The sequence below is a fragment of the Balaenoptera borealis genome (genome assembly GCF_965194805.1).
Source record: "Balaenoptera borealis genome assembly, chromosome: 5".
Lineage (NCBI taxonomy): Eukaryota > Metazoa > Chordata > Mammalia > Artiodactyla > Balaenopteridae > Balaenoptera > Balaenoptera borealis.
In genome coordinates this window covers 116,044,897-116,059,283 of record NC_138862.1, presented here as the reverse complement: position 1 = coordinate 116,059,283, position 14,387 = coordinate 116,044,897, and the positions used below count along the sequence as shown (strand labels likewise).

The 14,387-nt window shown below is 33.7% G+C and overlaps 1 protein-coding gene across 7 annotated transcripts in view; it reads left to right on the top strand.

Moving 5' to 3' along the window:
• Window positions 1–12,632, top strand: part of TSC22D2 (TSC22 domain family member 2) — a 49,199-nt gene extending 36,567 nt beyond the window's left edge. For 2 of the 7 annotated variants that reach the window (XM_082394348.1, XM_082394347.1), the window contains 2 exons: window positions 9,518–9,569; window positions 11,049–12,632. In XM_082394348.1, coding sequence (XP_082250474.1) covers window positions 9,518–9,569; window positions 11,049–11,309 — 313 coding nt within the window. In that variant the 3' untranslated portion in view covers window positions 11,310–12,632. Of the gene's footprint in view, window positions 1–5,379; window positions 5,461–9,517; window positions 9,570–11,048 lie in introns of those variants that run through there. The other 5 variants (XR_014245276.1, XR_014245277.1, XR_014245275.1 and 2 more) reach the window with 4 other exon arrangements.
• Window positions 12,633–14,387: the final 1,755 nt, after the last annotated feature.

Genomic DNA, 14,387 nt, shown 5'->3' with positions numbered 1-14,387 from the left:
CTTAATCTTTATCCTTTTCCTAACACAGCTGGAGAAATTTGAACTCATGTGTTTTTAATGTCTTCATTCATATTAAGAATTTTCATTGAATTTTTCTCTTCTATTAAACTTTTGTAGTTCGTAGGACAGATAGTCCTTAAAATAGTATTGAAAACCATAGATCTTTTACTAAAGTATACAGTACTTTAATCGCTAAATTCTGATGTTTTATTTATTTATTTTTAATTTTATTTTTTGGCTGTGCCGTGTGGCATGTGAGTTCTTAATTCCCTGACCAGGAATCGAACCCTCGCCCCCTGCATTGGAAGGGTGGAGTCTTAACCACTGTACCATCAGGGAGGTCCCATAAATTCTGATGTTTTTAGAAGTTGGTTAACCATCAGCTTCTATCCCAGCAGACTAAAGGAGTGGTTTTAGAATATCTAGAATGAATATATGAAACTATCAATACATCCACTATATTACTTTTCAATATAACTATGTTATTTAGGTTTTTGTCAGTTATTCTGAACTAGACATCAGTTGGCAAAATTCCTTTCTAATCCCTCTCCTTTTTTTTACTCTCAGGTACCAGTGTACATCTCAGTCTAGGTAATTGTCAATCATAATACTGTTTTCCCAGTCTCCAGGAAGCAAATTAAAGTAGCCAAGACTATAGTGTCAAATTTGTAATTTGGACTTAAGCCCCTTGGTTATGTATCCTTCACTCCCCCATAATTACGCTATCATCAAATTACCTGTTGCTGCTGTGTAAACAGTAAAATGAAATCTCTTTCAAGAGACTCTGCTCTAAATGTAAGCACTCCAACATTGGGGAAAATGCCACCCCCTCCTCCTACCCCTTTCTCACACCCTTTTGTTTTTCAATCTGACTCAGAGGAAGGAAATAACTTTTTCGTTGTGTCAAAGCTTGCCTAATGTTAGTCTAATAAGAAATAACTAACTAGTGTATAAGCTCATTTATCTTAAGTAGATATGATTCCATGTTCTTATTACATTTAAGTATTTAACTTGAGGTAATAGAATATTAAACAAACTTGCTGAGTTTATTGGACTGTTTGGCCTGTAATGGTAAAATTGCTGTGCTATTTTACTTTTGTATAAGTCTCCAGTTTTTCCAGACTAAATTTTTACATCTTCCATCTTGACTGTTTTAACAGAAAAAAAATGTTTAGTTTGGCTAGTTTTTAAGTTGTTTCCTTAGAGTAGCTCTTCAAAAAAAAAAAAAAACATAATTATATCAGAATTTTACTACCAAATACTAAAATAATTCTGCCAAAATATCATAACTTTGAAGTGTAAAGAGATCTGGAAGAAGGTAAACTTAGTATTAATCTTATCTGTACCTTCTTTGGAATTCATTTTTAATGCAACATTGTGTAAGGTTATGTAGCCTATTGTATCTTAGATATTTATTGGAGAGACTTTTACTATTTACTTACTAGCGTCACTTTGAACAGAAATAACTATACTGGGAGTTATAAACATTATTTACACCATATTTTTAAGTGATTTTAATTCACCCTAAGCTAAGGAAATAAATTTTACAAATCAGAAATGTTATTTATATTGATTGTTATTTTGTATGTTAAACATAGGACCTAATCTTTCAGAAGGAAATAGTTCCAAATACAAGTGGAGTTGTTGATCCTCTTCCCTTTCTTCCTTTCTTGTTTCCTGTCTGCCATTTGTCATGTCTTGAGTTCACACTGTACAGGGAAATAACTCCTTCATGAGTCATTTTCATTTTGGAATGTGTTTTTCAGTATTCTTCAAAGTGTAGAGAAAGTAGTCTTCTATCCTTGTTCCCCTTCTGCCTGCCTTCCAGATAAGCACTTAACTAAACAGATAAGCACTTTCTTAGTGTATGTGTCCTTCTAGTCTCTTTATTGTATATACAAGCAAATACAATGTATATTATCTCCCTCTTCACACAAATGATAATATACACACATCTGTACCTTTACCTTTAAGGATCTTCAAGATACATTGTTTCCATATCAGTACACAGAAAAGCATCCTTGTAGGTATTTTTTAATAAATGGCTAGTATTAAATTGAATGGATGACTATACTGTGATTTATTTAACCCCTTCCCTATTGCTAATCAAAAGCCTGCTGTTATCAAGTGTTGTAATGAGTAGTTTTGTAAATACATTATTTCCTATGTATGCAAAAATATCTATAGGATAAATTCCCACTTTTAGGATTGCTGGCTCAAAGAGTGAATGGTGTGTTGTGTGTAAAATTTATTAGATATAACCAAATTGCTCTCTATAAGGGTTATACCATTATACCACTTTGCACCAGCACTGAAGAGAAGGCCCATTTTCCCACAGCCTCACTAACTATGTATTAAATTTTAGTATGTTTGCCAGTCTGTTTAGGGAAATAATATCACATTATAGTTTTAATCTCTATTTTTATTATGAATGAGATGTTGAGTATTTTTTCATGTCTTGTGAATGTTCATGTGAATTCTACCCGTGTTTCTATTTGGGCTTCTTGTCTTGCAGATTCCTAGAAGTACTTTATATTTTAGGGAAATTATTAAAGATGCTTTTTTATTTTTTTTAATTATTTATTTATGGCTGTGTTGGGTCTTCGTTTCTTTTTTTTTTTTTTTACACAAACATTTATCCTCCTACAGTTTCTTTTTTTTTTTTTTTTTAATTTTTATTTATTTATTTATTTATGGCTGTGTTGGGTCTTCGTTTCTGTGAGAGGGCTTTCTCTACTTGTGGCAAGTGGGGGCCACTCTTCATCGCGGTGCGCGGGCCTCTCACTATCGCGGCCTCTCTTGTTGCGGAGCACAGGCTCCAGACGCGCAGGCTCAGCAATTGTGGCTCACGGGCCTAGTTGCTCCGCGGCATGTGGGATCTTCCCAGACCGGGGCTCGAACCCGTGTGCCCTGCATTGGCAGGCAGACTCTCAACCACTGCGCCACCAGGGAAGCCCTAAGATGCTTTATATATATATTTTGAGGCATATAGTTAGAAAGTCCTCTCCTACTCCTCTCCAAAATAGTAAAGAAATTCTTCCTAAATAGGCTTTTTTAAGGTCATTAATACAGATGATATGGTTGACTCTGGACAAAGGGGGTCTGAGGTAGGAGAGGGACTTTGTATTGATGGTATACTTTTTTGTGTATACTCTCTGAATTTATTCTTTACCATGTATATGTATATTTTTTAAAAGTTTTATTTTGAGTAATTATAGATTAATAAGTTACAAAAAAAAAAAAAGTGCAGAGAGGTCTCATGTACCCCTTTACCCAGTTCTCCCCCAGTGATAACATCTTGCATGGCTATAGTATAATACCTGAAGCCAGGAAATTGACATTGGTATAATCCACAGCATGTGTCCTTTTTTCCTCTTTTTAAATATTCTTTTCTGGTCAGGATTTTGACCTGAAATTAATTAGATGAATGTGAAATATGCTGAGGGCATTGGTGAGCAAAGTTTTTATAGATGATAAAAACAAATATCAATCTTTATATAAGTATTTAGCTCAGTTTTTAGTAGTTCCTTGGTAAAAGCTTTTTTCACAGTAAGATTGGTTACTTGAGCAAATAATAACATTTAGTTTTGTGAGTAGCCATTTTCCCTGCTTGTTTAGCATGAATAATAGCTTTTATCATCCACAAAAATCACTTATTTTGTGTTACTGATAATAAAAATCTCCATGGGGCCTTTTTGTGAGTTTTTAAATCATGAAATTAAACAGGTTGTTTTTACATTGGTAGAACTTACGGTTAATAATTAGAATATGTACAATTTTGAGTTCTTAGCTTAATTTACTGTTAACTTTGTCTAATAGTTTTATTCTTAACCACAGAGGTTTGCATTTGGCCAGAGATTGTCTACATGATTTTTATCTATTTAGGCTCTTTTTTGGAAGGAGGATTGTTATTTGCTCTTAAATTGTGTTAAAGTGTAAATGTTTTTTAAATTCATCTTACAGAAGGGTGATGGATTTTTTTCTTTTTAACCTTGATAGGCTTGCTGAGCTGTAGATTCATTAGATTTATTTTTTTGCAATCAGTGACTTAACAGTTTCTTTCTATAAAGCAAAACATACATTTCTTAGAGAAGAGGCAAAATGTTGCCCAGATTAGAATTAAAGCATTTTTAACACTAATGATGTTATAGAGCTTATTGCAGCAGGGCAAGGGGATTAAGGTTGTAGATGATTTACTGGAAACAGTACCTGATTCCTGAGGACTGGCCTCCAAGAAAGATTGTAGCTTCAACTTGTAAGTTTAAGAAGAATTGATTTTACCTGGTCTGGGTAAGGGAGCTTTAACATAAGTATTGATATACGAGATTTGCCAACTCAAATAAGTTCTCATCACAAAACATTTTATTTTGTAATTTGGGGGATTCCTGTAGTGGATTTTTAATTGTGTTGTGATTCAACAGAGAAAGTTAGGAGGGTCTTGGAGTAAAGCAAGGTAAATTTTTTTTTTATAATATTCTGCATATAGATCCATATAATCTTAAGATATCTTCATCTTTCTAACAAACCAAAAGAACGTTTTAGTCCTTAGCCAATAGGTGAACTATACTGGCTGTCTAAAGATCACTGAGCAAGTCCCTTTTCTAAGAAGTCTTTTCTCAGAGCTGAACCTCTTCTAGGAATATGCTAGATAAGATAAATGGCATATTATGAACATAGTTTAATCTTTGGATCCACGGTTATGGTTTGACAACTAACATTTGGTGCTTGATTAAAGCACTTTTCACAATGTACACAATGCTGGATTTCTTTGAGGTCATTATAGATAGTTGCTTTCTTCCTTTCACAATCTGACTGTTATGATAGGAAAAGCATATGTTTTGACATTAATTAGGTTAGGTTTTAATCCTCTCCCTAGGGTTGTGTCTGAATACTTGGCTTCAGTTTCCTCAACTGTAAAGTGAGAGTGTTGCTCAGGCTTGTAGTAAAGACTCAAGCGGTGTGTGCTGCCATGAAGTGGGCAGTCGTTTGTGTTCTTTCCCTCTACCCTGTTGCTCTGTTAATAAGCATTTGTGGGATTTCCCTGGCGGTCCAGTGGTTAAGACTCAGCGCTTCCACTGCAGGGGGCACAGGTTGGATCCCTGCTCAGGGAACTAAGATCCCACATGCTGTGCGGTTGTGGCCAATAAGTAAATAAATAATTTTTTTTTTTAATAAGCATTTGTATTGAGGAGAAAGGAGAAGAAAGACAACGTAGCCAAAATGTAATAGAGAAGAAATTTGCACTATTTTTATCTTAAACAGTAGCCATGATGTCTCTGTCCACATTAATAAAGAAAAAAGTTGATTTCTCATAAAAAATTTTTCTTAAATGTGAGATCAAGTTAGCCTAACTGTGCCCTCACTGGTTTTAATTTTTAGAGAGGCAAGACGGGATGATTTGCAGAGTCACTGAGCTGAGAGCATGGATGAAACAGTTAGCCTTTTAAGAAGGATGCAAATGTAAGAAACTTGTGATGCCGGAGCAGAGGTTCCTATCTGGCCTCTTGTCTTCTCAGTGAGATTGCAAGTAGTCTATTGTGATGAGAGTAAGCAGGCCTGGGAAGAAAAGCTGTGGTGGGGAGCCAGTTGGGATGAACTAAAAGATGAACAGCATGGAAATCCAATCTAGCTTGGTGTACCATTGATACTTTTAAGTTTTACTTTTCTTAGGAATGTGATTGTAATTTACTTTATTTAAACACTAAATTCAAGCTCATTTGGTTCTTTCAGGAGCCGCAGTTCCAGTAAATGAAAATTCATTACATAAAAAGTCATTTAGTCATTCTTTTTTTCCCCATAGTTCTGTATTTCTGTCCGTTCCCTCCATACCCACAGTTTCTAATTCATCTAGTAAATGCTAATCCAGTTACAATTTTATTCTAAAAGAGAGACCCATAGTAACAGAAAGTTTCTTTATTTTTAAAAATTATCCCTTTTTATATAGCACTCTGTAGTTTAACAGAATAGTTACAAAGTCTTAGGAAGCCTTCCCTTAAGGAACTTAAGTGCGGAAACAGGTTAAGCATCTAGTTATAGTGTGGTGAATACAATAATAAGAAAGAAAACAAGGCCTAATACTATAACTTTAGGTCAGGGAAACAAATGAAAGAAAATTATTCATTCTGCTTTGGCTGATAGTTCTCATTTTAAAAGAGCATAAAGCCCAAACCACTATGTTGACTTTGAACACAACAGAAAACTTGTTTCCCTCATTGAAACAGTAATCTTAAACCATGTTCTGGGATCTTGAAATAGAATACACTCTTATTTGTTTATATTTAAAACTACCATATTGGTATCTTTATTAAAAATCAGGCTATTTAAAGCAGTGGTTCTCAAACTTTAGTTTCTTTCAAATTACCTGGAGGAGTTATTAAAATAGATTTCTTGGGTCCCACCTCAAAAGTATCTAATTCAGTAGGTCTGAGTGGACCCCGAATACTTACATTTCTAACAAGTACCCAGATGAGGCTGATGGCTCCTGGTCCAGGGACCACACATGGAGAGCTACTGATTCATTCAAACTCAAAAAAATGTATTGGCTTCCTAACATGAACCAGTAATCGTTTCTAATCCAATTACTATCATATTGACTCTTTCAGTATGCATTTGAGCTCTTATGTGCCAAGCACTGTTCACTTCTTCACAGAGGTGAATAAGATAATCCACCTCCCTCAAGGAGCTCAGTCTAATAGAGTTAACAGTGGTAGTATTATTTAAACTCACTTAATCCTCACAGGAGTTTTGTGGATTCGGAAATATAATCCTTATTTTAGATTAAAAAAAAAAAAAGAGGTCTAGAAAGGTTAAATAATTTCCTAGAATTCACAGTGGGTATATGGAGGAGCCAGAATTTCCTGGTTATGCACTATAAAAAGTTTGTGATGATTTTAGTGGACCACAAAAGGGATGGAATATTTGGTTCTACCTTAGGAAATCAGAAGGTGTTGCAGAAGAGGCAGCGCTGAGCATCTTAAGGAACAAGTTAAAGATAGCCAGGTGAATTGGAACTGTGAGCGTTTCCAGCTGAGGGAGCAGTTTCTGCAAAGCCACGGAAACCTGAGAGGACATATGTTCCACAGACTGCAAATAGCTATGAAAGACCATAACACAGTATACCAGCTGGGGTATGAGAGGAAAGGAGACCATAGAAGGCTGAGGTCAAGGTCGTAAAGGGTTTTGCATACAAGGCTAAGAAATTTTTTAAGTAGAGTTAGGTGTTTTTTTATTATTTCTCTTCTAATTTTCATCTCTAAGCCAGTGGTTCTCAAAGTATGATTTGTCTGGCAGCAGAATTGGCATCACTGGGAAACTTGTTAGAAATGCAAGTTCCTGGGCCCGACCCCAGACCTACTGAATCTGAAAGGTGGAGCCCAGCAATCTGTGTTTTAATAAAACATCTAGATGACTCTGGTACATGCTAAAGTTTGAGAACCTCTGCAGTAGGTTGTAGGATTCCTGATAACAGCGTTCAGAGTGGCCAAAGGTGACTATAGTGATAGTAATTGTATCTGTGAATGATTTGACTCTGTTAAAGTACAGTGTTTAACAAAATTGGAATAGTAATACCTTTTAAGAGACACATATCTTCAACATGATCCATTTATACTTTGCAAACCTGTTCCTCCGTAGCAGTAAAAGAGATCTGAGTCAGGACTAGAGGTTATTATATCAGCAAAGAATAGGATGCTAATTATTGTTCCTTAGCTGAGGGAATGGTTTGGAAACTGACTAGGTTTTGTTTTAATTATCAAAAAAGAAGAAGAAGAAATAAACCTTTTTTTAAGGTTTTTGAGGTTTATTTGGGTTTTTTGTTTTGTTTGCTCATTAATATGTAAAACTGGTGTTAAAGTTAGCATTTAAGATATTCTATTTAAAACTGATGTGTTAAAAGAATTGAATGTATTTAAGTCATGAAATGACTAAAACTATTTCATTTTTTCCTTGACAAAGAAGTAAAAAATAAAGTATAATCTAGGATTCTCAGGCAAATTCTAATCTAAATGCCTATCACTATCTTTTTTGCCAAATTATGACCAATGTTTGGTGAATTTATCTATATGGTGTCTGAACTGAACTTTACATTAAAGTTTATACAGTTCTGTAGTTTATAGTTACTTGAAGCCATACTTTGCTCTCTACAAGCATTTAAAGCCTAACATATATAAGTATTTATTAATGATCTATATATCCTTTCCAGTTATTAGGTATACAGAAGCCCCTTTTCATCTTAGCAACAGCAGCAAGAAGTGAAGTAGTATCTGTAATTAATGTGGTTAATGCTCAGATAAACAAGCTTAGTGTTTTCCACACATTGACTCAGGATTTAAAAGTTCAAAGTCCACTGAGGCATTGACACCAGCCCCTTCATTTTACAGATTAGGAAACTGAGGTCCAGGGAAGTTAAATAGTTGAATACTGAGTAGCAGAACCAGGATTATAACCAGATCTACTTAGATTATAATAAAAAAAGGCACCACTACATCAGACAGGATATTTCTGAGGTTCAGTCTGATAGAACATTGAGGGTCCACATCATCTAAAGCAAAATAGTCTTCAGATATATTAGCACCTAAATTTAGCACTACATACTAAATGAAGAGTATGTAGTAAAAGTTTTGTATAAAAATGGTTTAAAGACCTCTTTTGTATTGATACAGTAGATTAACATATCCAATTTATATTTAAAAGAAAATCTAATAACTATTCTTTAAAGTTTACAAAAACACCAAGAAAAGGATATAGATCCTTGCTATATACATGGGAAAATATAAACTGCCAAAGAGAACAATTATTCAGCCTCCTGTGTCATTATCACAGAAATGCTAAGGTGATATTTAAACTTGGGATGTACTTACCAGCTAGACTATTTCCAATTTTTTCTAGGAAAAATTGGTCTAAACCACATACCTTAGTAAGGTGATTTTTGCCAGCTAGTAAACTACAGTCAAAGCATACAGGTCTGCCAGAATGTTGAGCTCCTTGTTAACCAACCCTGCAAGTACTGCTTGCCCAAAAGCCCTCTGAATCGTTTTTATAAGCCAGTTTTTAAAATTTAAAAACCAGACATTAAAATATAAAATCTGTAGTAGAAAAATCATCATCTGAATTTAATGCAATAAGTAACCACTGGAATTTCCACATGAAAGGTAATTAGAATATATAGTTGGTAAATGAAGAGATGTGGAGAGGGTACTGTTCATTCAAAATGTATCTTAAGTTCACTGAATTGAGAACTCCTGAATAGAATTGGGAGTTACTTTTTAAAGTAGCATATGTATGTCATTGGCAAATTAGAAATATTGAAACTACAAAGATTTTTACAAGCCATCTGTTTATTGAGATCATTTTCAAAACGAGAGCTCTGAGTATGAAATTGTGAGAATAGACTAATAGTCTACTTTAAATTACTATTTTTGGTTTTAAGTAAAACACAATTGTTTTTAATTATTTTAAGAGTTGGAAGGGAGCTTACATTTTTTAGAATAATTTAATGAAATATTCTAATTTTTTCCAGTGCATCTGGGGGAGGTGGTGTAGCCATTGACAACAAAATAGAACAAGCGATGGTAAGTAAAACTTTATGTCCTCTCATTTCAGAGATTGTTGGGTTTTATCAATTCTAAAAAGCAAATACCTAATTCCTTTAAACCAAGATGACCAAAGTGTATTTTTTTTTTTTTTAATGGTTAAAATGGTGAATTTATGTAATGTGAATTTTATGCCAATTAAAAAAGTTTAGTAAGTATCATATTGCTTGATTGCAAAACTTTAGGATTCTCAAGTACATAGAATATTATAAATTATATTGTTGTCAAGACGACTAGAGAACAAAATTAAATCACTTCAGGGAAAAAAGAAAGAAAAGGAAAAGGAAAGCCACAGACTTAGAGAAAATATTCGTAATACATAGATTTGATAAAGGAATTGTATCTAGAATATATAAAGAACTTCTTACAGTTGAATAAAACGAAGATGACCCAACAAAAATACTGGATAAAATGTGAATTCCCTGTCAGTCCAGTGGTTAGGACGTGGTGCTTTCACTGATGTGGCCTGGATTCAATCCCTGGTTGGGGAACTAAGATCCTGCAAGTTGCATGGTGCAGCCCAAAGTGTATTTTTTGATAATGAGATTTGGTTGAAAATGCTAGAATGTTGAGAATTTTTAGTCTAGAAATACCAGTGGAATAGATATTTCTCCTGTTCCCCTTGAACATATTACATTTCATGCCATTTTTGGGAATATACATAATCAACATGCATTTGATCCCCTAAATATCTCGGCATCAAAAATAATTTAGAGACAGAAGACTATTAAAATGAAAACTTCAGCTGGAAATCTTTTCCATCCTTTGGTTATTTACAGTGACTGTTTTACTCAGCTTTAATTAATAGACTTGTTTCTGTTGATTCTGATTCTGATTTCTGCTATTACTATCAATTTTTTGGTTTTCTTAAAGATATTCTACTCATATTATTTAAAATATTTTGATTCAAGTTATTAAAACCATAGATAGATTATAAATAAAGGCCATTGGTCTCAATTTTTTTTTTTTTTAATCCTGAGGTTTTAAAGTTGGAAATTGCAGGTCACTTCATCTCTTAAAGCAGTACTATAACTAGTTTATTATCAGACAGTTTAATATCCTTTGTTCTCTTCATCTGACGTCTGAATATATGATTTTAAACTTTTTTTTTTAATTCTAAGCTTATATTAATTGACAATTTAAGGAGCTGGTATTTTTTGAAATCACTCCAAACTTTGAAAATAAAATCCTGGGCTTGCTGCCCTAGTTGGGAACTAGATTTTTCCACCCCATCTTCCTTAGTGTCAGTCAGGAAACAGTAGAAACATTAAAAGCAAGAGCAGGAAAACTATATAAATGTAGTTTAAATAAACTATATTTATAGTATAAATATAAACTATGTAAAACTATATAAATATAAAACTGCCTAATGTTTATAAGGCACCAGGTAGGCTAGAACCAAATAGCAACTCCTTTCCCTTTCACTCTTTTTGACATTCCTAATTTTGTTCTTCACAGGATCTGGTGAAAAGCCATTTGATGTATGCAGTAAGAGAAGAAGTGGAAGTTCTAAAGGAACAAATAAAAGAATTAGTTGAAAGAAACTCTTTACTTGAACGAGAAAATGCACTGTTAAAATCTCTTTCAAACAATGATCAGTTATCCCAACTCCCAGCCCAACAGGCCAATGCTGGTAGCACTTCTCAACAGCAAGCAGTGATAGCACAGCCTCCGCAGCCAACGCAGCCTCCGCAGCAGCCGAATGTGTCCTCAGCATAAAGCTTTCTTGCCTCATTAAGAAAAAAACTGAAAGCAATCTATCCTTGTGTGCCACTGGTGTTCTTTCCACTTTATACGAAAGCAAGTAGCCATGCTTCAGTTGTGTGTTTGGCCTTTTCAGTATTAGACAATCATTCTGCAAGAGCTTTTCCTCTCTTTGAGATGTCATGCAGTGCTGTTGATGTCCAGTTTATGTCATCAGTACACAGGGAGAATAATAGATGGGGTGTATTAAAGAGAGCAAAGTTAGCGTTTTACCTGGTGCGCACGAGTGGGGTCTTTTAAGAGCTTTGGTGGCTCTCCCATGTTTCCTATTATCCACGGATTTACCCTGAGCCTTCCTATCGCATTATAAATAACAGTTCATCTAAAGAGCCACTTTTCTTTCAATATCAGTAACATTTGCCTACATAAGTTTTCATTTATTTGTGTTTTATTTATTACAGGGCTGCTATTTTCATAATGTACATGAACAATGTCACAGAACTTTTTTAATTTTTTTGAATAATTATAAGTATCAGTAAAGGAATTGAAAGACAGGATTGCATTTAATAGATGAAACGTTTAGGCAATAATTGAACAAAAGAATCCTGGCATATTTCTAACACTAATGGCAATTTACCTTCGGTATTTATTTTCAGTAGTAAAGACCCAGCTTGAATGTAAATTTTGTATAGTGTAAGTATGAAGAACATAGTGCAACTGTACAGGTAGTCACCAGTTATTGTGATATAATAAATAATTGGGCTATTTTGATGAAGAAAACTTTGTTCATTTGTTTCTACTTTCTAATAGAGAAATTGCCACGATTCCTCTGCTTTTTGACATTTCGTATGACTTTTTTTTCGGGTGGGAATAAAAAGCTGTGAAATTGTTCAACCTACTTTGTAACCAAAGAAGCAAAGCTGTGTAATGGAGGTTTTTTTTGTTTTGTTTTGTTTTTGTTTTTGTTTTTTTTTATAATGCACATTCTTTATGTATTTTTATTTAGTGTTCTCTCGGTCACAATTTTCTTTGCTGTCTAGCATGATCTGCATGACCTATAATCTTTGAACCACTTTCGTACCTCATGTTTTTATCCAGCACTCTTATTGTAATATGTACTAGTCTGTGAACAATGTCAAATAAAAAAGAACGAACAGGTAGTATGGTGGAGCTGAGCTAGTGTACTATACACTAGTTGTTAAAAAAAAAAAAAAAAAAAAATAATGAAGTGAGCCATCTTTTTGTTCATTTAAAATGGTGTTTTGAATTTCGTATGCAGAAAACATTTTGTTACATTGCAGATTTTAATGTATTTAATAAATGCAACATGCAGATTAAGTGCAGTGTATACTGAGTATTTAAATTAAAATGTACATTTCATAAATACAGTTTCAAGAGAAAGCATCATTTTGTGTATACTAACACATTAAGTATATGTCAGAAATTGATGTATAAATATATATTTTAACACATTTTCTGAAATTAAACTGCAGTTTTGTTGAAATATTTGGCTCTATATGTGTTCAAAATTTAATTTGATTAGATTTGTATTTTCAGAGTTCCAAATATTCCTTCAGTGAAAACCTATGTTATTAATGACTTAATGATGGTTCTTAAATTTTCAAAGTAAAATAATTTAAAGAATGCAAGAATGGTGAGCAATATTTGTACTCAATATTCATATTATGTCAATGACATTTAAGTAGGAAATCCTTGTCTACCAGAACTTTTACTTGAATTCAGAAAGGTGCCTGTAGAAATTAACATGCTCTGTATCTATAGCCAGCTAGCTAATCAGGAGTTAATAAGAATCAATAGTTAGGTCTTTGCATTAAAAGAAGATAAGTAAGTGTTCTTTATCTATCTAAAATTAAAACTTAAATAAATCACAAACTAAATGCATAAAATCAGAGTGTACATGGGATTTCCAATTACTTTATATTCTAGTTATGCTGCAGGATATATTCACTAAAAACGCAATTTTAATGTTAATAGAAATAACTAAAGGAACTAAGTACTTAGGCTTGAAGAAGCAACCTAAAGATATGGAGTAAGATTTTTTAATAGAGCCATCCCAGGTGAGCTAGAAAGTGAAACTTCCACGTTGGGATGTTAACCAAAAAGCTCACCGGGTGCACCCCTCAAGTGCGAACAGTGTGATATTTAATACAGGTGGAAAAAAACGTATTAGAAAAGGTTGGGGTTTATGTGAAAATATGAATTTTGGTGTTGGGGGTAGAAAAACACATTATAAATGCTAAAGTAATAGTCACAAAGGAAATGATTAATATGCTTTAAATGGTAATTAAAAGCAATTATTACTACTTCTACATTAAAAAAAAATCACGATAGAAGAGAGAACATGAATAGTTCACAGAAGAAATAAACGGCAGTTTCTAAAGGTTCACCCTCTAGTAACCTAAGAAATATAAGTTAATATTTAACAAATTATTTGTCCTTTAAATAGCAGGACCTAATGTAGAAAGGCAAGCTTTCCTGTGAACTTCTAGGAAGTAAGATGGCAAAATGTATCGAGCCTTAAATAATAAACTTTTCAACTTAATGACATGAGAAGATACTCAACTACTGGTGCCATGTTCAAAAAATGCAAAACTATAGTAGTGCCTGTCCTCTGCTTTCCCAACTCCCCCCCCTTCTCTTGTATGACCCATCCCCCCCATACACCCCCAAAAATAGCTGTGAAAGGAAGCCTGTACATCCAAACCTACTCTCATGAGGCATGCCCCCAATCCAAAGTCAGGGACAAACTTAAGGGTGGGAAAGCTATGTACTTTTCAGCATCAGATATACTGTATATTTGAAAACAACATCAAGCATTCCTCCAAATGATTAGTTGAGGATCTTAAGTAAATTTCAGTTTTTCCTCAGATATTTAGGGTCTCTAGTTAGCTGGAATATTAATTTATTGAGATGCCAATTTAGGAGCACAGTCTTGTATGAATGCCATCTGTAATTTTCTTGGTGAAATGCTCATAGACCAAGGTGCCACATAAGTGTTCTGTTGGTTTACTTCAACCAACCACAAAATCATAGGTAGAAAATGTTTCTGATATGGCAATGTGTCTTCAGTAC